The 25,136-nt window shown below is 37.9% G+C and overlaps 1 protein-coding gene across 1 annotated transcript; it reads right to left on the bottom strand.

The window, feature by feature from the left end:
* Nucleotides 1-669: 669 nt before the first annotated feature.
* On the bottom strand, nucleotides 670-25,114 carry etf1 (eukaryotic translation termination factor 1). The gene is made up of 11 exons (NM_203704.1): nucleotides 24,988-25,114; nucleotides 24,785-24,891; nucleotides 21,748-21,923; nucleotides 18,174-18,313; nucleotides 16,419-16,557; nucleotides 14,445-14,635; nucleotides 7,977-8,106; nucleotides 6,394-6,549; nucleotides 4,106-4,170; nucleotides 2,816-2,963; nucleotides 670-1,321 (listed from the first exon to the last, which is right to left on the bottom strand). Exons 2-11 carry the CDS (start codon nucleotides 24,868-24,870, stop codon nucleotides 1,239-1,241), a joined length of 1,314 nt encoding a protein of 437 aa, NP_989035.1. The 5' UTR covers nucleotides 24,871-24,891; nucleotides 24,988-25,114; the 3' UTR covers nucleotides 670-1,238.
* Nucleotides 25,115-25,136: the final 22 nt, after the last annotated feature.

Below are 25,136 nucleotides of genomic sequence, written 5' to 3'. Positions count from 1 at the left end.
GTTAGGTTTCCCTTTTCTCCACAAAACCTTTTGCAAAGAATAAAGTCCTGTTACGATTTAAATACCTTTTTTCTATCGTAACATTTTACATCACACAAGCAGAGCACATTTAAAGAACTAATCCCTAAAAATGAGCTTACTTCCCCAGCCTAAAGGTTCAACATTCCTATAGCAGTAATGATCCAGGCCTTCAAACTTGTCACAGGAGCTCCATATCTTCAATTATTAGGAGTGTCAGTGACACTGCACATGCTCAGAGAAGCTTAGGGGGTGCTGCAAATTACATGACAGACTAACCTGATTGATAATCTGATGCTACAGGGCTGATTATTAAATTATGATGCTGGTTGCACTGGTTTCAGAGCTTCCATGTAGTAATTATTTGTATTAAATTACTAATCAGCCTTATATTGTGACAGTTATATTCTATATATAGTGTCACTAAACTCAGGTAAGTGCTAGCAGCACAGAATATGTGCAGGGAATCAAGAGAAAAGAAGATGGAGGGCTACTGGGGAATCTTTGGAAGCACAGATCTTCCCTGCTAAAGGGTTGGGGTTGCCTTGGGCTGGTACCCAAAATTGAATGTACAATTATTCTAGCCTATGTGTTTAGTTAGGCTTTAGTTCTCCTTTTAGGCTCTATACATTTTAAAGAAGAACAACTTAGTGAAACAAGTATAGGATACACTTTAATGTTTTGACAGAGTAATGAACTGCAGGATGAATGTGATACAAAGATTGTCGGCTTTAAGGTCTGCATATATATTTTTTTTAATAACCTCTCAAGTTTTCATTCTTCACATGACATTTCTTGTGCAAAACAGAATGCAGTTTATCAGGGTCATTTAGTAAATCTGTTCCCTCTAGTAATATGAATAAAAGGAAACCGAGACATTGTGGTGTTTCAGTTACATGTATGTCTGCGTCGTGTACGGTTTTTCCCATAGTATAAAGTTAAAAAAAAAAAAATCTTAAAATACAGGAACAAATAATTTTCGAAATAAAAGTAAAAACGGATCTGGTGAGAGTAGAGCAAAGTGTTATTCGGGGAACTTTGCGTTTGCACTGGACAATATGACAGAGCAAAGTTTTCTTTTTCTTTTTTTTAATCCAACAACTAGAAATGTTCCAATTCTAAGGCAGGGATCTGATTTGTTTGGCTTCCACTATGAAACAAGTTTCTTGGGCTGGATGCTGGAGAACTAGGCACGTCTTTGCCAGACCCACTTCAACTACCTAGTAGTCATCCAGGTCGAAAAATTCATCATCGCCTCCTTGGTACTCCATTCCCTGGAAGTCTACTCTGTATCGTAAGATTCCTGCACAAACAGAACAGAGCCCAACATTAATTATCATTTCATAACAAACTACAGAGCTTCCTGCTGAAAGGAAATGGCATGAGAAGAACTTAGAATCTGTCGCCATGATGTACAAAGATCATTAGCAAATGGTTTGTTTTATATTCTTTGTGACAGAAATAAGAGAATTATTTAAGATGTTTGTGGCAAGAAAACTGTCCACTGTTTTGGCAAAATTGTTGTCTTTATACGATTTGGCTACTAAAGCAGGATGATCTGATCATTTGGACCCCACGCCAAGGGTTGCATCATAATGGGGGGGGGTCATATAGCTGACAAACCTAGTTGATATCTGGTTGATTTTGATATTGTTCAGACAGGACCCTTCTGAGGGCCAATAAATTGTCCAATGATCCCTCCAGATTGGGTTGGCAGTGTATGGCCAGCTGCAGACCATTGGCAAATTGCCTTACAATGCTCTGACTCCAAAAAACAGTGCCACTATAGCTTTATAGAGAAAGAAAAGCATTTATGTACCGTAATTTTAGGCTGTGTTTGTCTTATTCTATAATATCAATGCATGCACATATTTATCCCTACACACTACCAGACAGTGGCAGATGTGAAAGGGTTCTACAAAATAGGAGACCAAATCCCTACTCTTAAGGGCTCTGGCACACTGGGAGATTAGTCGCCCGCGACAAATCTCCCTGTTCGCGGGCGACTTATCTCCCCAAAATACCATCCCACCAGCGAAAATGTAAATCACCGGTGGGATGGCATATGCGGTGCCGCGATTTCCCTGAAATCACGGACGTTGCCTTGAGAGGAAACTTCCGCAATTTCCCTGAAATTTAGTGGGATGGCATTTTGGGGAGATTAGTCGCCCGCGAACAGGGAGATTTGTCGCGGGTGACTAGTCTCCCCGTGTGCCAGAGCCCTAAGTGATAAGTAGTGATAAGCAAATGGAGTCAGAGCATGGAAGTCAAAGAGCACAATGTGTTGGAGTTAGGGATGCACCAAATTCAGGATTCAGGCTTTTTCGGCAGGATTTGGATTTGCTGGAGAAACATGTTTTGTCTCCTAACATCCTGTCCTGAGCTCAGTTTAACCATTACACTGCTCAATCCAATCAGAACTTATTAAAGTAAGTTCTGCCTGTGTAAGCCTGCTTTTTCACTGCATAAACTTTACAGGGCACATGTGGTGTTTGAAGATATCTCTGATGTAAAAGCTATTTTCTTTCGAAAAATGTTACTGTGGTGGTGGAGCGGACATTTGCAATATAAATGGGGTGGTTTGGGTGGGGGAGATGTGTGCAACTTATGTACAGGGTAGGAAAATGTAGGGTTTACATGTCCTTTATTGTTAAAGATCCACTACCATCCGAAACATGGAAGTACACATTTTAGTGTTGAAGACAAGGCAGAAGGCATATTTTTTTTTTTTTTTTGTCAGATAACACGCTGTGTGTGATACCAGCCATAAAATGGAAAACTTTAGAAAGCTACTTACCTCCAATTCCACCAAACCCTTTCACAAACTGAGAGCCTTCTTGTGACTTATCTGTAACAATCTCCAGTGTTGCTCCAAATTTCTTGTAGTTATTAGCAAACCACTCTAGTAAAGGCATACTCTCTATTAACTCATGCTCTTGTCCAGTCTGCAAGAAAAACCCAAAAGATTAATACTGATTTAACAATACAACCAAAATCTAAAGGAAAAGATTGCAAAAGGGCAGTGAGGTTGGGGAATGTCCTTCCAAGTGATGGCAGACTAGTGATGCCTTTAAGAGGGGCCTGGATGAGTTCTTGAACAAGCATAGTATCCAAGGCTATTGTGATACTAAAATCTACAGTTAGTATTAGTGGTTGTATATATGGTTTATGTATGCGAGTGTATAGATAGGTCAGTATGGGTCTGTATGTGAGTGTATAGATAGGTCAGTATGGGTCTGTATGTGAGTGTATAGATAGGTCAGTATGGGTCTGTATGTGAGTGTATAGATAGGTCAGTATGGGTCTGTATGTGAGTGTATAGATAGGTCAGTATGGGTCTGTATGTGAGTGTATAGATAGGTCAGTATATGTTTGTGGGTGCTGGGTTCACTTGGAAGGGTTGAACTTGATGGACTTTTTTTCAACCCAATGTAACTGGGATTGCATACATATGTATATATACACATACATTCTCAGGTTATATCTATTTAAACTGGGCGTCTTTTATTTAAGCAATTGGGCCCCTTATTATGCAATATCTGATAGCACTGTGTCTTCCATCTAATTACAAGCCAGATTTGTGGTGCCAGCAAATTTTTTTTTTTTAACAATTTACCTGAAAGCATCCAAGTACATGTGCTGTGGAATGATGCTGCTAGTCAGAACTGGGGGATTTATTTATTTTTAAGGCCCAGTCACAACTTTTAGCATAAATTTAGAGAGTGCTATTCTGAGACAGTTTCCAGTTGGTCCACAATTTATATTACTGGCTTTTTAAAAAAATGTTCTTTTTGTTTAGCGACTCTCCAGTTTAGAAGTTCAGCAGCTATCTGGTTGCTATTGTTCAATTTAACCTAGCAACCAGGCAGTTTGAAAGAGACAGAAACATAAAAAGAGGAGGGCCTAATTTGTGCATTGGTGCTAAAGAGTATATAGATCTGGGATACGGCTTAATGGCGGACAAACTAGAGCTGTCTGCTAGTCAGTCCATGACCATATCCTTAAAACAATAAACATTCCCACACACACATCCAGCTGTTACAGAAAATACAATGCAAATGGGTGTAAATGATTCGATACCACATACTTCTTTGTCAATGAAGTGAGACTTGTCCTTTTCTTGCTCAGGAGTTAGGTAAAGAGTCTTCTCTTCTAAACATAGGGGAGAAACACAAACCTTATTAAAAGGCAACATTTCTTCACAGAGAAAATTGTGCAGCTTTCAAAGCATCTCAAAGCTAATTAAAACTAGAGGTCAGCAACAGATAAATGGTGAAAGGTTCTAGACTGTATCCCATTTGAGTGCGCAGCAAGAAGGCAGCTCTTATTCAGCAGCACAGGGCAGAGAAACCCTGGTCATCTGTTTAGCAATTCTTGCTTTTTGCAGGATTTCTTCTTTCTAAAGGGGAATCTCTCCATTTAGTATGTTGCAAGTGAAACTAATGTAAGCAACTTTTCAGCTGGTCTTACTATTGAGCCCCTTTCCAGGCCACATATAAGAATGCTTTGATAGTCAGTCACTGACCTTGGCATATGAAAAACTGACTGACAAAACTTCTGTTCACTTCAGTTATTCCTATTTGCTTTACTACTTTACTTTTATAATTCATGAATGACTAGCAACCAGAAAACAGTATAAATTTCAAAGCTGAGAGCTTCAGAAACAAAAACCATAAAGAATAAAGGCCAACTGCAAATTGTGCCCAAACACATCTGACGTAGGTATAGAATTTTAAACTGCACCATGTCTAGAAGCCATCACCAATAATAAAGGACGTTGTCCTTTGAGGGAAACTGTACAGGTATGGGACCTTTTATCCAGAGTGTTCAGGACCCAGGGTTTTCCGGATAAGGGGTCTTTCCATAATTCAGACCTCTATATCTTAAGTCTACTAAAAAAATCATATAAACAGTAAGTAAACCAAACAGTACTGTTTTGCCTCCAATAAGGATTAATAATATCTTAACTGGATCAAGTACAAAGTATTGTCTTATTACAGATAAAAAGGATTTAATTAAAGTAAGAGTCTGTGGGAGATTGCCTTCCCATACTTCTGAACTTTCTGAATAATAGGTTTCTAGATAACAGATCCTAACTTTTTTTTTTTTTTTTTAAATAGGCCCCTATTAAGTGCCAAGGCTGCCATCAAATACCACTTATAAAAAGTGATTGTGGTTTTGGTTGCTGGGTCAGAGGTGTCAGTCAAACATTCACAGGAACAATTCATATTTAGTGCCGACATGCCATAGCTCGGATAATCATAGGAACATGTGGTATGTCAAAAAGACCCATGGCATTCATATTTATGATGTTCTCTTTCTATAACAGAGCATGTAGTAATAAGGATATTGAAAACACATTTAAATTAAACATTTTGTAACCTGTGCAGAACTGCAGTATATGATTAATTATTCAGTAAATAAGAACTGGTAATGTTTATTGCATACACATGCAAATATAACTATATTTATTATATATGTTTGGTATGTTCCAAACAAGCTGCAATGCAAGGGATTTCAATATAAGGCATAAATTTAAGTTGAAGTTTCGGTCATTCTCTAGACACTGAAAGGTGTCTAGAGAGTTACTGGAAAGTTGACTTAAATATTTGACTTATACAGGTATGTGATCACTTATCTGGGAACACTTTATCCAAAAAGCTCTGAATTACAGGAAGACCATCTCCATAGGAGTCCATTTTAAACAAATAATTCTAATTTTTAAAATGGATTTTCTTTTTCTCTGTAATAAAACAGTACCTTGTACTTGATCCCAACTAAGATATAAACCAATCATATTGGGTGTATTTAATGTTTAAAATGACTTTTTAGTAAACAAGGTAAGGAGATCCAAATTAATGAAAGGTCCCTTATTCGGAAAACCCAAGGTCCTGAGCATTCTGGATAGCAGGTCCCATACCTGTATTCATATTTCTTGCTTGTTTGGGATTGCATACTGACTGAGCTAGCACCAGGGTAATTGCCATTTCTCTTTGGAGCTCTCTATTAAGGTCCCAGGGCCAAACGATCGAATTCACCTACATGCCTCCCCGATATCGCCACTTGACATCACCAAGCGAGCGGATCTGCCCGTGTATGGCCAGCTTAAGACAGTGATGCAGTATTATATATATATATATATATATATATATATATATATATATATATATATATATATATATATATATATATATATATATATATATATATATAGACAGCTATACGTGCCCATCATTGTGATGTGCAAGTCTTGACATTTTCCAAAAACTATCAAGAAGAGGGGTATTAAAGAAAGTGCTAAAGAAACACAAGCTGTACAGCAGACAAGGCTGTGTGCACTTAATGAAGAATACAATTGATAAAGCATAACCGTACCTTCTGACCCATTGCACCTTAAGACGTATCTCATGATATCCAAGTTCTCGTATACTATTAGAATTTCCACCGCACCCATTTCCAAAGCTTTCAGTGTGTCTTCAACACCAAAACAGTATTTTCCAGTATCCTGGCTGATTTCATCGAAATATCGTCCTGCAAAACAATGTAAACATTGGTTCCGCTAAATATTCTAAAATCCTAAAAAACGGCGACCATGCACTGGATGTGCCTCTTCTTGCCTACCGTCACAGCCTGGAGAAATCGGGTAAATACAGTTGATCTTTTGTATAAGCTTATATATGAGACTAGAGGTACATTTGATAAATTTGACAAAGTTTGGGGTCCCTGGTGTGACCTGGAAGACAATTAAAGATCCCTGCACCAACATACACCACCCAGCAGTTTTAACTAAATTTAACACCAGAGTTTAGAACAGAAGTTTTAAACAAGGAGTTAAATTAAAAGTTTATCACATTCCAATTTTTTCCGTTTTGTGCAATGTGACTGGGAGAATGAGTGCACTGAATCGGACCATCACTCTTGCTACAGTGTGCCATATGCATGCCGATTTGAAACTTTTGCGTTCCACAGTTCTTTCCACTGTGATGGATAAACAGCCACTTTAGAGACTTGAGTTTGACCTAGTACAGCAAATTGCAGAGATCAACTGACAATCTTAATAGTAGTCTTGTTTACTTATCAAGACCTAACGGATAGGGCAACTGGTTGTTTGGATACACTAACAAAGTTCATAAAATATACACTAATGATCCATCGGCAGTGAGCAATTACACAAACAAAGTGATGAAACAAGGTCAACTTTGTCAAATTTATGTGTAACAAAGTTGCCCTTTGGTGACAAAGGTATATGTACGTTTATAAGGTCCCCTAAGGTTAGTGGCACACATGGTGCATGTACACCAGAGGAAAAAGACCGATCTACTTCTGGCTAGTCCTTGCTGTGTGCACCAACAGGCAGTATCAAATGCATAGTTTAACTTTAATGGGTGGCCATGTTGGGATACAAGCATGAGCATAACGAGAGACTGCCACAGCTCTCTTCTCATGAGCATGTCTGTGAATAAGGCTTAGGAGGCACATCCAACGCTCCTACAACGCTCCACTCATTATAAACTTGTGCACTACACAACATGGCCGCTGCAACAGGAACTATTCTTTTCCCCAACCCGAGTGCAGGCTCTACTAGCCCACACCTCTGGTGGGAGGTATAGTTTGGTTGGTGACAGGTGCCCTTTAAGGACTGTTTTGTTCCAGGTCAGAACTGCAGTCTCTTCCACAGGCATAAAGTCTTATACACTGAATTAGTAAGCGTATGATGGTCCAACAATCTTGCTATCAAAGTACTATGGATATTGGTCAGTTAAGGATTAGTACAAGTTAGAAAATGTCATCTTCTGGATGTACCATAGCACATCTCTACTTTAAGTGCGGACCCTTGTATGCTCTTAATCCATTCAGAGAACACACCCGGTTGGCCTGCTGCGTATGGCAGCCTTTGAAGTGAGCAAACAACCCACTCCCCACATATATATATATGAAGCCAGCTGGTAAAACATTACCTATTAATTTCTTCTCCTGGATAAATTTCACATTTGAAAGGACCTCTGTCGATAATTCAATCGCTTGATTAAAACCATTTTCTCCACCATAAGATATATCTACGAGCTTCAATACTTTGGACTGCAATCGCTGTTAAAAAAAAAAAAAAAAAAGTATGACTAGCTTATCACTTCTAATTAGAAAATGTGTCAGAAACAGCAGCATTTAATGTATCATTGTCCAAAACATTTTGTGAATACAATTTCCCCATAAGTAGCATGGCAGGAATTAACTTCCATTTCAGAAATTCACAGTTAATGACTCTAAATGAAACCAGACAACCTAGAATGTCATCTACTTGAATCATTAAAATGTATTATTAAATACATGACGGTGAAAGATACCATCCTGATACTATTTATTGGTATTCTTAATTATCAGTGTTAATTCAATGCATGAATATATCAAAACCAACTTCATTAACACTTTGATAATTAAGAATACCTATAAATAATATCATGATGGTATCTTTCACCTAAAAACACTGCACAAATGACATTTATTAAATCATATAAACAAAATATGAAATCTCAGCTTTGAACCTGGTTTAAAGAGTTCACGGACTGAAGTTTTCTGTAATATAAAAATAGAACAACTTCAAAGTTAGCCATTTGAAAAATTGCTCAGTCAAATGTAGGCAACACCAAAGGTTTTTAATTCTTACTTATAGCTCTTCTTTTTAACCGAATACTACATATTCTGTCCTATTTATTTATATATTCAGAACACTCCTAGGTGAATATGTTACCAAATTCCAAATGTCAACTGCTGCCTTTACAATAAATTTACCAGCCTGGCAGACTTCAGTATTTTGAATGGGACAGGAGCACCGGCGGGGGCCTCAGAGAAGCAATTACAGTGCCTAACATTTGATGCCACCCCAGTGATTTTTACCTTTCCTTCTCCTTTAAGCTCTAAACTCACATTTTGCTAAATATGCCCGAGTAGCCCTACTAAACATTCCCAATAACTGCTATTGGTTTATTGTTATTTAACTACACAGTCTTATTTTTGCTCTTCTTGTATGTACCACCTATTATAACCTAAAACACTAGATAAACCACACTGCTGGGAAAGAAGGTAGGAAAAAACTGCAGCAGCTATATCCTCTGGAAAATAAATTAGTCCAAGGCCACACAATTTTAGAAACAAAATCAGCTACATATATTGGATCTATTATTCAAAATGCAGGGGCCTGGGTTTTTTAAGGGCTATTTCATAACATGAAGCACCTTGCCTTAAGTATATAAAAACAAATGTTTGCTTTGGCAGCAGCATGTTTATGCTAGCATTGTTAAAGGCATTTATAAAACAGTATCCACAAAAGAACTCACAAATCATATAAAATAGATAAGAACAACCATAAACAAAGTTTATTCTTATTAAAGAATTTTAGTTTCCAGATGAAGTGGTAAAAAGCGAGAAGTGTGAAAACATATACTGATGTGCATATAGCTATGGCACATCAAACAGTTGCTTTGTAGGCGAGTTTTTAAGTGTCCAGATTTCTAGTGATGAGCTGTGTGTGTTCTGTCCTTTTGCACATGTTTGTTCATATAGGACACTGGGTGAGGTTTCAGCTTTAATTTGTTCTTTGACTGGTTTTTTACCAAACCAGCCCAAGGAGGCATCTGCTTGTGAAGACAATACATAGAATAGTATGCGGTTTCCGCTTGTTGAGGGTATGTGGAAATTGACTCAAGAACCTCCTACTTTTAGATCTAAGGTAAGGGTGCTCCATGGCTTGGCTGAGCTGAGCAGTAGGGAGACTTTATCCCCAAACTTTGTGCTTGAGTGCAAGTCTACCATATGTGACGGTGTTTTTTTTTTTTTTTTCTTTTCAACAGTTCCTCCATCATTGGTTATCAGAATCCCTCTAGGCTGCACGTTTTTCTATTTTGAAAGTCAGTGCCATATGGTAGTTTTAAAGATACAGGCTATTACCAGCGTGATTCCTTTTTTGTAGTTGTGTTTCTCAGCCATTATCATTTAAATTTTGTTGGGGAACACATGCAATTTCATTTTGTTAATTTGTAGAAAATGTCATGTTTCTAGATAATTTTGGGTATTCTATATGCCCAAGATGTGCTGAGATAGATAACAGTCTATTTGTACTACAGAGGATTCCCATAGAATCCTGTAACTGGAGGCTTAATGAAAAGGTTTTTCCTGCCTTGAGTTACAAAAGCTTTAGTTGTCAGGACGAAATTAACCAATATGGAAGATTAGCCCCTCTTTGGGGGGAGTGCTTTATTTTCACACATTGCCTGTTTAATGTCATCCCAGCTTTTGTTCCAGGTGGAAGGTTCCAGTCTACTATAACAGCAGCATTGAAGAAAACATATATTGGGCCAGGCTAGCTTGGCTTTTCATTGATATCAATGTTCTTTGAATTGGTGGAAAGAAGGGTTTGTGTAATAGTAAACTGATCTGAACTGGTATAGCAAACATTTAAGTCTTCTGTATGTCTTGTTGCAGTGAGGCACAGTTTTATGGTAAAGAAGGACTGGGTCTGCAATTTCTTTTATTGAAGTTTTTATTGCATAATTCTGACATTCCGCTGCAAAGGCAGCTTTGAGTTCTTGTAGAGTGGTATCTGACATTTGTACTGGGAACTCCTGGGTTTTGGTGGTGTTGAACTTGTAGTGGGACACAGTACCAAACAGACAGTAAGTTAAATATTCCATGTAAGACAACATTTGGGTTGGTCAATATTAAAGCTCCGTTGTCTACAAACAATAGTATTGCATGCACCATGGAACATACTCTAAACCCACACATTTTCAGATAGATTTGGCTAGGGGTTCCATATATTGTATGTATATCAAAGGGAATAGGCGCATCCCTGCCTGGTGCCATTATTTTGAGTCAGAAAGAGAGCTGCTAATGATTTCTTGTGCCGTGGGGCACGAGTACAGCGCATTATTGCTGTTATGAATGTTGGGGTATGCCAATTTTGTTTGGACCTGCTGAATGTATTCTCAGTTGATTTTGTTGAATGCCTTCAACATTTAGTTCAAGTAGCAGTAAAGGGGTACCCTGTTTGTGTACTAATTGGGTTAGGTTAAGCATGCCGATGCTGCCTTATAATGATGATATAATGATGTAATTAGTCATTAATAGCGTTGGCAATAAAAGGTTGAAAGGCATTAATACTATCAAGGCATATATTTTCATATTACCATTAAATAAGATAATTGGTTGCCCATGTCAGCATATTGTGCTATCTTTTCCTAATTTTGGTATTGTGGAAATATACTATATAAGCTTTTCTTTTGGGTAGGTTCCAGATTTGCCTGCAGGAGTAAAAGCTCTGGTTAAGCATAGTGCTTTAACATCTTTGAATGTTTAAAACATATAAGTAAACCCATCAGAGCGTTGACCACACCATCTAGGACTTCATTCAGCCTATGTTCCCATTTTAATATCTGGCACATGTATGGGACGAATTATCCAGAAACCTGTTATCCAGAAAGATATAACTATGTGAAGGCCACGTCCCATAGATTCCTTTCTAATGAAAGAACTCAAAGAGGTATTTGCAGTTTAGTGCATAAAAAGTCCTAGGTAAGCAATTTGGTGTCTTGGTTCAAATCTTTTAGAAATGGGAAACCATGCGTAATCCACCTCGAAAAAAGTGTGGAGGAGATCAGTGTTGTGGGCTGATAGCACTAATGCTTATTGATCCTGTAGTTAAACACTTTACTTTGCAGTGCCTGTGGCGTTATTCATGTATCAATTGCATTCCAGTGTTCCTGCACATAACATTCCTGTATTTTTGCACATGAATATTTGCCTGTGGGGGACATCTCAGATGGCTAAGCTCTTGTAGTAGAGAACACATAGCTTAAAGGTAATATTTTAAAAATAGTTGTTAAAGAGTCTTTACTTGTGATTTTTATGGCAGACTGTGATTGGCTACACAGCACAAGTGCATGGGAGGTATGTCAAGTTAGCAGGTCCAGGTTTGTAAGCAACGGTTAGTTGTCTAGATGGTAGCTGGGATTGTTAGCATTATATACCATCAGTCCCCATAGAGTTTCTCTTGGTCTGTGCAGGACTTATATAGTGCAAGAGAAAAGAATAATCAAAGCACGCTACACTCTGTATATTTTAAGTCCTTTTGTGAATAAAAAGCTACTTAAAGCAGGAGATCTACACCATAAAAATAAATGTGGCTAGAAATGCCATATTTTATATACTTAACTTACTGCACCGGCCTAAAGTTTCAGAACCTCTATAGCAGCAATGATACTGGTCTTTACAGTTGTCACAGGGGGACACCATCTTGGATTCTGTTGGAGTGTTTGCGACAATCACATGCTCAGTGAGCTCTGGGCAGTTGTTGAGAAGCTGAGCTTAGGGGTCATTGCAAATTATCAAGCAGAATAAGGTTGGCCTGTCATATAAACTAATGCTACAGGGCTGATTATTAAATTCTGATGTTAACTGCACTGGTTTCAGATCTGCCATATAATGAGGATCTAAATAAAGGATCTAAATAAATTACTAATCAGCATCTATTTACAGTATATTGTATATTGTTGTACCTAAGCTCAGGTAAGTGACAGCAGCAAAGAACATAGGCAGGGAATCAGCATAAAAGAAGATGGGGGGCTACTGGGGCACAGATATTCCCTGCAGTGGTTGCCTTGGCAGGCAGAGGCCCCCAAAACATAATTTACAACATTTCTGCCCTAATTCTTCGGTTAAGCTTTAGTCCTTCTTTTAAAGCCGTATGCAACAGAGTTAATATAGATGTCAGTACACAGCATCCCACGTGGTCTACTACACTCCTCCAATCCTGGTACCAGGGACCCATTAGGTGTCGGATAGACTCCACGTCTTCAGAAAACTGCAGAAGCCTTACTAGGTGAAAAGGCAATGCACTGCAAATGTAGTTAAAGGAACAGTGTGCCCCCCTTTACCATAAAAGTCTTGAGCTGAACATATTCCTTGCAGATTTTAAGCACAGGAATGCTTTTTATCTCTTGTTTTAAACAAGGAAATTGAAGCTAGGTTTCTTGCAAGGTAGATCTAACTGATGATCTCATTTGTAAGGACCAAACAGAGAGAAGCTTTAGTTTCCCTGTTTAGCTCAAGAATGACAAAAATTGTTTTGTGATTAAATGGGCAAAAAATGTTTTGCTATTTCTTGAGCTAAACAGGACAAATAGGGAAATTGCAGCACATTCCTTGCTATAGTAAGTATGCTCTCAAGGCCTGTTTATTTCAAACAGCTCCATCTATTCGAATAAATAGCCATAACACATGCATATTCAAATAAATCAATTTATGACTCAGCAACACCATCTGTTGGTTACAATCTGCATTACAACTCAGTCATTAAAAAATGTAGTTGAATATATAGGTCATAGCTATTTGCCGAATACAGACATTAGCACGAGGGGGCATTAAAAATAGTTACATGCAAACACTACATAATAAGGATCAGTCACTGAAAATCATTTTCTACATATTAGAAGTTACTTTTATAGGCAACTGCCCCTTTAATCTGCAAGCCAAGTAGCAATACTCACAGAAGGCTAGGGAAACAAAATACGCATTCGGTTACTTTGCATTGTAAAAATTAATCTAATGCTCTAAGTCAGTGATCCCCAACCAGTGGCTCAGGAACAACATGCTGCTCCCCAACCCCTTGGATGTTGCTCTCAGTGCCCCCAAACCAGGGAGTTACTTTTAAATTCCTGACTTGGGGGCAAGTTTTGGTTGAATAAAGCCCCCTGTAAGCTGATAGTGTGCATAGAGGCCCCTAATAGCCAATCTTAGCCCTTATTTGGCACCTCCATGAACTTTTATGGTGCTTGCGTTGCTCTCCAAGTCTTTTTACATTTGACTGTGGCTCACAAGTAAGAAAGGCTGGGGCCCCCTGCTCTAAGTAAACATAGCAGGTTTATAACTTACTCTAACTGCATTCAGCATGAAGGAGACATAAATGAGTTGATTTCAGGAAGGGTTTCCCGCCCCTTCTGCTGTTATTGTTTTAATCACAAAGACTACTGCAGCAGCTCCGACCTGGAGCTTCTGTTGAGCCCTGTCATTTGTAGGCAAGCAACACCTACATACAGTAAATACAGACAATACCTGGATCAGCACTTATTTAAAAAACAAAAAAACTAAACGTTATTGAATGTCACTCTGTATTTAACCATTTGGTAACTCTGGTGACCTTTACAAAAGATAATACAAGTTAGCATTATAAACTTAATACCATTTGCCCTTATATATTTGCTTTTATAAATTACAGGACAAGCCATTCCGGTAATTAAATAGGATTTCTTTTTATTTGAGGGTGAATGTTGATACTTTAAGGACCGATTATAATATTGCACTTCTCAAATAAAAGAAGTCACTAAAACAACACATTTTATGTAAAGTTAAATATCTGGATAATTTTGCTTTCTCACCTGATCGAACATATCAGACTGGCTGAGCTCAGTTTTAAAGTCTGCGGATCCAGCCAAAACAAGACCTGCTACATTCACTTTATCGCCGGAGATGAACAGCTGTACCGCTGTCTCAGCAACTTTACGGACATAGTTGTGTCGTTTTTCCATTCTCAGTCGGGCAAAACGCAAGGCAGATTGTCCTCCTCTACCTTAGATTTGCATTGGGAAAAAAATTATTAACAAATATGGCCACGTGCAAAATTTCAACAAACATGATAAAGTTAAGCAGCACTATTGTCACCCCAGCACATTCCAGCTTCCACAATTGTCCAGCTGAAGACCACAAGACTTCACTGGATTTAAAGGGATGGTTTGCCTTTAAGTTAACGTAGTTACTAGGAATAGGTAATTCTCTAACATACTTTGTATTTGATCTATATTTGTTACAGTTTTTGAATTGTCTTCTTATGCCTCTTTGCAGCTTTTAAATGCAGATTACTGACCCCAGCAGCCAAAATACTATTGTTCTACAAGGCTACAATTTTGTTATTGTCCATCACCTGTTCATATACCAGTGTCTCATTCAAACTGCTGCCTGCTTGCTAGAGTAAATAAGACCCTAGCAACCAGATGCAAATAAAATACCAAACTAGAGAGCTGTAGAACAGAAAGCTAAATAACTGAAAAACTACCAAAAAAAAAATGAAAATCAAGTCCAGTTGAAAATAGTATCAGAATATCAATGTCTACATTGTATGGAAATATTTAAGGGGTTATTTACCTTTTAAATTTACTTCTAGCACGCAGTATAATAAAAGCCTCTGTAGACCAATAGGACAAAATGGCTGCACTGGCAATTTGATACAATATTTGCCACTTACTTTGTGACTTATACCCAAATGAGAGGATCTCCACCCCATTATGGTCAGCTTTATATATTTGTTCCAGGTAGTGTTATGCCCTTGTTATGTGCCTAACAGGGAATTTATTACTTCAGTGTAGAAAGTTTGGAGGGAAGGAAACACACAAATACCAGCTAAAATCCAAAAGCTGAACAGCCCACTGCAATAAAGCAATCCATGTGTAAACAGTACAAATACCCAGGGGCGTATTTATATACACCAAGGACTTGTGCCTAGGGTGGAAGCTTTTAAGGGGTGGCCCTCAGGGAGATTTTCTTATTTAAAAAAAAAAAAAAACCCTAAAGAAAACTGGAAACAAAGTTGGTGAGGATTGAGGGGGGTATGTGTGTGATTTGCAAAAGTAATGTCACATGTGGCAGGAAGTGACGAATGGGGGACACATTTAGATCTGGTGCCTAGGGTGGCACTGGACCTAAATACAGCCTTGCAATTACCCAATGATGCATTCCACAAGCTAACTAGTGCTCTTTAAGCAGTTCCCTAGGCTAACTCTGCAGGTCAGTATCAAACATTTACCTTAACTGAGTTCACTTTATACAATCCAAAGATTGTTTAAACAGTACCACTGAACAACCATGTAGGCTTCCAGCAGTAGGCAACCTTAGGAGTAGCAGATCCAATCAGAGGAAGTCTTACTACTGCAGCTAAGGGTAAACCAGGAAAAAGCAGAGGAAGGCTGTCCTACCATAGCCCAAGCGCACTTAAACTATCCGTGTAAACGTGTCTAGCCACTGACTGCAATTGCAGCTCACTCAGCCCCTGCTGCAACAAAACACCTCCATGTACAGACCCCTAATTCTGGTCTCAAAGTTGGGATTCTGCCAGACCCCCTAATATATACTAATTTGACCAATTTGTGTACCACAGACCAGGGGACCATTCCCCGTTTTATTGAAATAACAAAAAGAGAAAAAATACAAATACAGATTGTAAGATTTTGAAAAAAAATATTAGTAGCAATCTACCATTGAAACCCAAGGTTTTCAATTCTATTCTATAGCACACTTGCAAACTGCCCTTACTTAGGAAATAAAATATTTATATATTTACAATCCCAGAAATAGTTTACCATGCTTCTTTGGCAGATCCACAGTGAATTTGTGCAAAACTTCTCGCGTGTTTCCTTGAAGGGTGCCAAAAAGCGCTCCACTCCCATCAATAACAATAAATCCAAACTTGCTGTCATCTGAAAGAAGAGCTGTGAGTGCCTGTAACATAAAACAACTGCTTAACTGCTCTGCTGGCCGATTCAAAGGCAATAAGAGTAATAAATGGCAATATATAGATTTTATAGGCCCTTGTAATGGAAGCCGGTATAAGATGTGGACCTGCGACTAATATTCCCCTACTTTACACCTGACGCTTCTCCTGTCTGGTACCCTTCTCCCCCCTTCCCTTTCCCGGTTACCTTAATTCAATCCAACAGCTATAAGCAATCACGACAACAGACAGTCTTTTCTCTTATACATTTTTATGTTTTAAGCGCTATTTATAATAGATAGCATTGCCAACCTATCTTCTGTAATGTTCATTATGCCTTTTTTCACTACTACTGAACCAATGCTTGACTATTTCTATTGCATGATTGGATTGTACATAAAACCCAATAAAAATTTTAAAAATTAAAAAAAAAAAAAAAAAAAACTGCTTAACAAACATCGCTCAATTTATTAAGAAAAACATTATCTCAAACCAAGTGTATCTGCTACACACAGTGCTTATTAACAGAGCTTGGCAGCTGCTTCTCCAATAATAAATGAGATGATTTCAAACACAACATGTCTTCTCAATCATTCAGATACGTCATTTCATGTTGCACCCAATCTATTTATCTTCATATGAGATAACACTGCTATAACGCCCTCCCTATTAAAAATAGTATTCCTAACAACTGTTACACAAGGACTTGTGGGAAAACAAAAAGCTGCAAAATACAAGCTTTGAGGCGAATCAGAAAATTCGTCAAAAGGAGCCAACTTTAGCAAAGCTTTGTAATTTGAAGAACAAACAGCTACCCATTTGTCAAAATGCATATTCTACAAAAATATATGGTTTTCTTAGTAAAAACCCAAGAACCTTAGAACACTGTATTCGCAATGCAATTAAATAAACACTCTGGCACATTTAAAAAGCCCATATATACACACATCTATTATGTGTATACACATACATTATATAGCTATATATTGAGGTTGGTACTGTCTGTTTTTGCTCATACTAAGTACATGTACATACTAAGTGCAAATCTGGATTATTACACGTCTCAAAAACCCATAGCATATTTTGAAAAATATTTTATAAATACATAAGGGGTGCAAGACACATAGTAAATTTCAGTCTATACCTTCACAATGTTTTGTAAAACGAAATCCATACTAGTAACCAGTCAACTACAGGTATGGACAGGTTATCCAGAATGCTTGGGACCTGGGGTTTTTTGGATAAGGGGTCTTTCTATAATTTGGATCTCTATAACTTAAGTCTACTATAAAAAAAAAACAATTAAGTATTAAAATCAACAAGATTTTGCCTCTAAAGATAAATGATATATTCGTTAGAATCAAGTACAAGCTACTGTTTTATAAGAGAGAAAAATCAATGAAATCAATGAAAAATCTGATTGAGTCTATGGGACATGGCATTCCTGTATTTCAGAGCTTTCTGGATAATGGGTTTCCAGACAACGGGTTGAATATCTGTACAACTTTTTCACATGCTCTAAGGAACGTGTGTTGTGTGTATGTAAAACATAAATGTAATAGAGGTCTATAGCGCATTAGAATTCTTGACAGACATTGAAATAACAAAACACCTCTGTATGTACCTCTGTATGAAATTTGTTATCACATAAATAGAGAGAGGTATTGATTGGTTTGAAAGGTTCAAAATCAATGTTGACTTTCTTTTCCTTTCCTTCCTCTGTTACAATTGTTCCACAGTAAACAACCAGACCATTAGGGGGAACTAGAAGAAAAGAAAAATTGTGGAGTAGGTTAGAACATTTTGAAGTGAATACTGTAGAAGTTTACTACATTCATTTCCCATGCATGAGTGAATGCAATACATCGAAAGAGCAAATTGCTAAGTGTTTCTCACAATGCAGATTTTCCTCCCAGAATTCCACTCAATGTGCATCTCTGGCACTAAAACATTGAAAATGCAGAAGTGCACTATGTGATAGTGTGATTCCAAACAGTTACATGATACAGTAAATACCAGTGAGTTACATAACCAGTAACTCATTCAGAGGGAGGGAGAGACCACAGGAACTACAGTACCAGGGAATATTAAGAGGGGTTGTCGCAGGATGGGCATCATGTTCTGACATCAAATCAATACTACATGGTACATGGAAATTAATTTGGATCACAGCTACCTAACTTTACTGCAGAACACCCTAGAACAAGTAAAAAAAACCTGTTTGCTCACACAAGTGCAAATGATGGGGGCAGGAAATAGAAGAAGCTTCCATCCAACACTGATTGAATGAGGCCAATAATAAAGTTAACCCCTGTCCTTGTTAATAGCATCCTAACATACACCCTTCCATATATGATAGAGGGACAGATCCCATACTAGTTTACACAAGTTACCACTGGTTTGACTGCTACCCTGGTTTTTAAGCTGTGACACAACCTACAGCTATGACTTTGTGTTCCTCCAACTAAAGTTTAGTTTGTAGTTTAATAATAATGCTCACCAAGCTTAGTAACAGTTAACTCTTACCTTGTCTGACCACTAAGTTAGTAAATAACTTACTATTTACTAAACTGATGTTCACCTTACTATTCATGGTTTTAAAGGAGAAGGAAAGGTAAAAACCAAGTAAGCTTTATCAGAAAGGTCTATGTAAATACAGCCATAAGCACTCACAGAAATGCTGTACTGACTTCTGTCAAAAGAAACAGGATTTGTTGTCCGTTTTCCTGTGCCAGAGACATGCAGCTCTCTCCCCTCTCCTGCTCCCCCCTCCCTCAAGAATGCTAAAAACTCCCTCCCCTCCGCTTAGGAATGTGTGATCTGAGCCAATCAGCAGGAAGCTTTCTCATAGTCTTACAAACAGAGCATGTACAGGGGTCTTGGTCTCTGTGCAGGAGCGAGGCATTGTGGGAACTTTCTTTACAGAGCTCAGCATTTTTTTTTTTCCTATGAGGCTTCTGATCATCTGAATGGGAGAAATATGGGGAGAATTAAAGGCTGTGGCACACAGGGAGATTAGTCGCCTGCGACTAATCTCCCCATGTGCCACAGCCCTAAGGGCACTATTGAAGGAGCTGAAGGTATGCCTGCAGCTTGAGATTAACTCTTAATTAGCTTTTCCTTCTCCTTTAAGTTTTCTCCCCTCTTTCTTACTAATTCCAATGAAGGTTTGCTGTGAAGCCATATGAAATGTCTGGCCCCAGTGCAGGGGTGCAGAAGGCTGGAAGAATTACTCATGTCTTTTCATTACTGAAACATTTTATATGGGGTATATTTTAACCTGCAGAGTAAAATTGTACTCTAGTTATCAAAGTATAATCTGGTCAACTGCTGGAACACCAGACCTTAAATTAAAAGGGGGCTTGTCTTCCAGTGTCTTAAAGGAACAGTAACACTAAAAAATAAAAATGTTTTAAAATAATTAAAATATAATGTACTGTTGCCCTGCACTGGTAAAAGTTGTGTGTTTGCTTCAGAAACACTACTATAGTTAATAGAAATAGCTGCTGTGTAGCCATGGGGGCAGCCATTTAAATTGAAAGAAGGAGAAAAGGCACAGGTTACATAAGTAGATACCAGATAAATCGTGTAGAATACAATGGGAATCTGCTACTTATCTGTTATCTGCTTAGTAACCTGTGCCTTTTCTCCTTTTTACAAATTAAATGGCTGCCCCCATGGCTACACAGCAGGCTATTTATATAACTGCAGTAGTGTTTATGAAGAAAACACACAACTTTTACCAGTGCAGAGCAATAGTATATAATATATTAATTATTTTTATACACTTTCATTTTTTGGTGTTACTGTTCCTTTAAAAAAAAAAATAAAACAGACCCCTATCTTATACTTCTGCAAGAAACTCACTTGGAGGATAGTAGAATTCTAACATGAAGCTTAGGTGGCCTTAGATGTCTTAAAAAATATGTGTTCTGGTGTCATGGAATCTAAAAATGTAGGTTTTTCATATGTTTAGGCCAATACGGAAATAGTGATATATTCACTTTGCCACTAGGTTAGTAGCCTACCAGTTCTAATTTGTAAAAACAAAAGGTCCAGGGAAGAGTGTACTTTTAGTAAACAGCAGCATATGCACACTCTAATGCGAAAAACAAAAGACCCTGGGGGCTGGGTGTCTTCTTACCCAACACAATGGCTTAAGACACAGTACTGGGAGATCTCTTTATACCACCCAGAACCTGTTTATCACATGAAAAAAAATTCTCCCACCATCTAAATAGGAACAAAGACATAGTATGTGGTTGTTTATTTTCTTACACTATACTGCACAATACTATAGTAGAAAATATAGTTCCCTGTAGATATCAGTGCATCATATTAAAGGGGGATCTATAGTGAAAATGACAATTTAACATAATTTTCACTGAAATAAACTTCCTGAATATAATAGATTATGAATTCTGAACTGTTTATAAAACAACAAGAGTTAAGTCCAATTTAAGCTTCCACAATACACAATTTAATATCCCTGATGTAAAATGGCATCTTCCAGTTTGTTTCCCAAGTTACTAACATTTAAAAAAAATGTTGAGTTTCTGTATATATACTGTGTCTGTGTATATTATAAATTCCACACATATACACATAAACAGGAGGAGGTGAAAGTAAAGATATCAAGAGGCACGTAAGGGCAGTGGCACACGGGGATATTAGTCGCCCCGCGACAAATCTTCGTTGTTGCGGGCGACAAATCTCCCCATGTACCACTGCCCTTAGTGTAGCCTTTTCTTTGAACGTACACATTTCTTACAGACTAAATATTTTCAGCCTTGTATCAGGGCTGTATTTACCATATAGGCCCCAGAAGGCCCATGCCAAGGGTACCACCTTTTGTGGGCCAGGCCATTGGTGCCAATAGGCTAAACAAAATTTGTTCATAATTAATTAATACACCTCCCAGCTCTCTGTCAGGAACTATTGCCTACATAACCTTAATATACAGTCCTGACTTGCGTAACATTTCTGCTCACTCTGCATTCTCTGGTTGCTGTGGCACTACAATTCTTTTTGGCTATTACACAGGATGAAGCCTAAATATGCTTTTTTTTTTTTTAATTGTATGTACCATTCCTTTTGTGCATAGATTTACTAAAGACACTGACTCCTTTACCAAAAGGAGTTTAACTCTGATTCTAACACAGACAACCTAAATATAAAAGCTTGTAGCTATTTCTTACCTTTGTTATAGAGTTTAAGTCTCTGCTGCACAGATGTAATTGCTCCCAAGACCGAAAGTCTGTTTACTCGTGATTTAATGTTAGATGCGGTACCAAATTCATCAGCCAGCATTTTTGCCACTCGAGAAATCTGGTCTTTGGGTGGAATGATTAAAGATATCATACTGGTACCATTGCTATATAAATTTAAGAGGTAAATAAAAAAAAAAAAAGTTAGCGTTAACAAAGAATATATTAACAAGCACTGCAGCTAAGGCTGTGTGTACATTTTAGCAATGTTTACTCACTTATTTGCTTGACAAACTAGTCGCAACTAGATTTTGATATGAAATAGCACCATAATATAATACTATTGGAGAGCTAAAAGGGAAATGCTTCCAAATTAAACATGAAGTATAAGGCATTCTCCAACATAAGATACATTTATCTAATGCTGAAAAATAGGCCTATAATGTATGCTTAGTTTGTTTAATAAGGCTTGTAATTAACATATTTCTTTACTAAACAGGCAAGGAGGATTTTATTTATAGCACTATGCACAAATCAATGATTAGATCAGCCACAATTAAGCTGAAACAGGGCTGTTAACCCATTCACTTAACTAAATACATTAACTAACTAACTAACATGACTTACTCAACAACTACTGCAGTGCATTACAAAATGTAACTACTACAAGGTGCACATTACCTGCAATACAATGTAAGAAATTCACTTTTTGTTGCACACAAATTATGCTTGTGCTGTTTTAGAAATACTTTAACCAAAAGTATTAACTAATTGGAATATTCAATTACTTGTTTAGATTAAATTAATTTAGTTTTTACTTTTCTGCAAATACTTTTTAAAAAAAACAGTTAACTTTTTTAAATTAGGTGTATAAATAAGTGCAGCACAGAAATTTTTAACAAACACCTATCTATAATTTGGGAAGATATTTATGTACCAGAAAACAACTAAACATTTAACACACAGGCAGTATAACAACATCTATTAACATAAAATGATATCTTTCTTAGCAAGAAAGCTTAATTAGGGCAATGGCACAAAAAAGATTTCTCACCCATGGGAAATGGCAAATATATTATACAATGGACAACTCTTAGCAGGTTTGTTTTTATAGTTTATGAATTATATGCCTTGCTTTTCTGCCTCGTTTCAGCTTAAAAATGGACACTGAACCCAGCAACCAAAAAACTTCTAGCTTTGTGAGGCTACAATTTTATTGTTACTTATCTTTCTATACAGGGCCTCTCCAATTTATATTCTAGTGTCATTCAAACTACTGCCTGGTTGCTAGAGTAATCTGTACCCTAGCAACTTGATGGCTGCCAAAATGCCAAACTAAAGAGCTTCTGAACAAAGAGCTAAATAATTGAAAAAAAACACAAATGAAAAATAAAAAGGGACCAATTGCAAGCAGCTTCAGAATATCACTCTCTACATCTAACAAAAAGTTATTGGTGACTTCCTGTCAACACTGTAAAGGAATTTGTCTACATTAAATATTTTGCAGGTTGTGTGTGCAACTAACCTAAGTGATAACTGCACACCCACATGGAAGCTGAACTACTCTACTATTGATCCAGTCTCCAGAGCAGATCTTGTGGAACAAAAGTCATCAAGCTTGAGGGACAAGAACATATTTAGAGACTTACAAACCTATATCCATCTTTGCCAAAATGTTTTAGTGGCCACAAATGGCCTGAGTTCTAAAGCCAGTGTTACCTTACACACAGACAAGGACTGCACTGGGATTGTTTTGCAATAGTTATAAAATCAATTCTTAATATGAGTGAAGTAAATTCCCATATTCAGCAAGTTAATATAAAATCAGTAAATACCATATATCCCTAGTATAAGCCAGTATCCATCAAACTGTGGAAATCTTGTTGCATTAAACACTCTCTCATACAGCTGACTAAATCTACTTCAGTACAGATCTGTTTCTTACAATGTCCCCTCTGTAGGGTGTACAAATATAAAATGCAACTGGCACCCAGGAATTAAGTGGTCATAGTTTTTCAAGTGTCAAATGTGTCTGAAGGCCAGCAATTACCCTTAAAAGCTTTCAAGATAATCATGGGAATTTCCAAGTAGTGTTATTCACTGGGGAAACAACATATGGCTTTTTCTACTTTGCATGCCTTTTCACACATAAATTCAACCTAAAGATAGGTAGTAGCTAAAATTCTTTAGATTCCTCTCTATGGGCCCTTTGCTCTTATTCAGGCCCAAGTCCAACAAGTGCATTGGCCACCAACACAGAACATTTAAGCCAGGTTTAGCCTTCTTAAAGGGAAAATACCCTGACATAAGATCACTTAGCTGGGCTGAAGTAAAGAAGTTGCACCAAACTCTGAATGTACCTTTTTCATTTAAACTACATACGGACACATGTGAAGAAATTATGATAGTCTGACTTTCAAGGACAATTCACCGCACCCCACCTTAGGCTGGCAGTCACTCAATCCTTCCATCACCTAGTTCCATGTTAAGATGGATTTGGGAACCTCTGGCTTCCAGAGCCGCCAACCATAGAAAGCAGAACTTCTTCAAGATCCACAATCCATCAATATGGAACAAGGTGAGTGAGGGGTTGAACAGCAGTGTAAGGGGTGTCAGGCATCCCATCATGGTTTCCTCTCACTATGTGTGCAGATTAATATGAATCTGACAGGGACACTTCTGGTATTTTGGGTTTGGCTCTTTATTTAAAGTATTTAGAGGTTTAGTCAAAGCATAACAATATCACATTTTGTTATCACCCTGATAGAATAAACTTCTAAATAGGTGTATTTTGCCCTCCAATGGCTGTCCCTTTCCCATCGGTTTCTACATGAGACTGAAGCATTATTATAGCTGAGGGAATGTGACAGTGTAGCCGAGCGGTGAGGGCTGACAGGGAAGGAGCCCATTAACAGAACACGTGTATCGGAGGCGCTATCAGCCCAGCACTACACAAAGCAATCGCCCATAATCGCGGCTGAGTCGCTGAATGGCTACCGGTGCCTCCGACCCGCATATCCCGCCTCACCCTCTAGCGGCTTCCAAGCTTTTAATTAGTTTCTTGATCTTCCATATCTCCACGTTCCTATCTGCGGCACTCGGATCATCCGCCATCTTCTCTCCACCCTCGCTGCTCTGCAGAAAGAAAACGAACAGTTGGCCGCAAACTATAACCAGCCTACAGTGGCCCGCATTAAACTCGAAGCCGATCCCTAAAGATCCACCATATACCCTGTCCGCAGCGCAGCGATTCTGCCCAGAAAAGATCTAAATGAAGTCGCCCAGGCTCCCAGATGTGACGTAAAACCCGGCTTCTCCCTTCTAACTCGCTGCTACATGTGTTGCAATGCCAGCCAGCTCACATGGGCACAATCCGTCAC

The sequence above is a fragment of the Xenopus tropicalis genome, chromosome 3 (assembly GCF_000004195.4).
Source record: "Xenopus tropicalis strain Nigerian chromosome 3, UCB_Xtro_10.0, whole genome shotgun sequence".
Lineage (NCBI taxonomy): Eukaryota > Metazoa > Chordata > Amphibia > Anura > Pipidae > Xenopus > Xenopus tropicalis.
Note: the sequence above shows the minus strand (reverse complement) of the source record. Positions and strands in the feature narration are given on the sequence as shown.

What these genes read in the sequence shown, in the direction of transcription:
- etf1 (NM_203704.1), bottom strand. Translation starts at nt 24,870, where the DNA reads ATGGCGGATGATCCGAGTGCCGCAGATAGGAACGTGGAGATATGGAAG. An exon ending in ACTTAAACTCTATAACAAAG is followed by an intron (nt 18,314 to 21,747) that starts GTAAGAAATAGC and finishes CTTTTCTTCTAG; the next exon opens with TTCCCCCTAATGGTCTGGTT. An exon ending in AGGGTTTGGTGGAATTGGAG is followed by an intron (nt 1,322 to 2,815) that starts GTAAGTAGCTTT and finishes CTGTTTGTGCAG; the next exon opens with GAATCTTACGATACAGAGTA.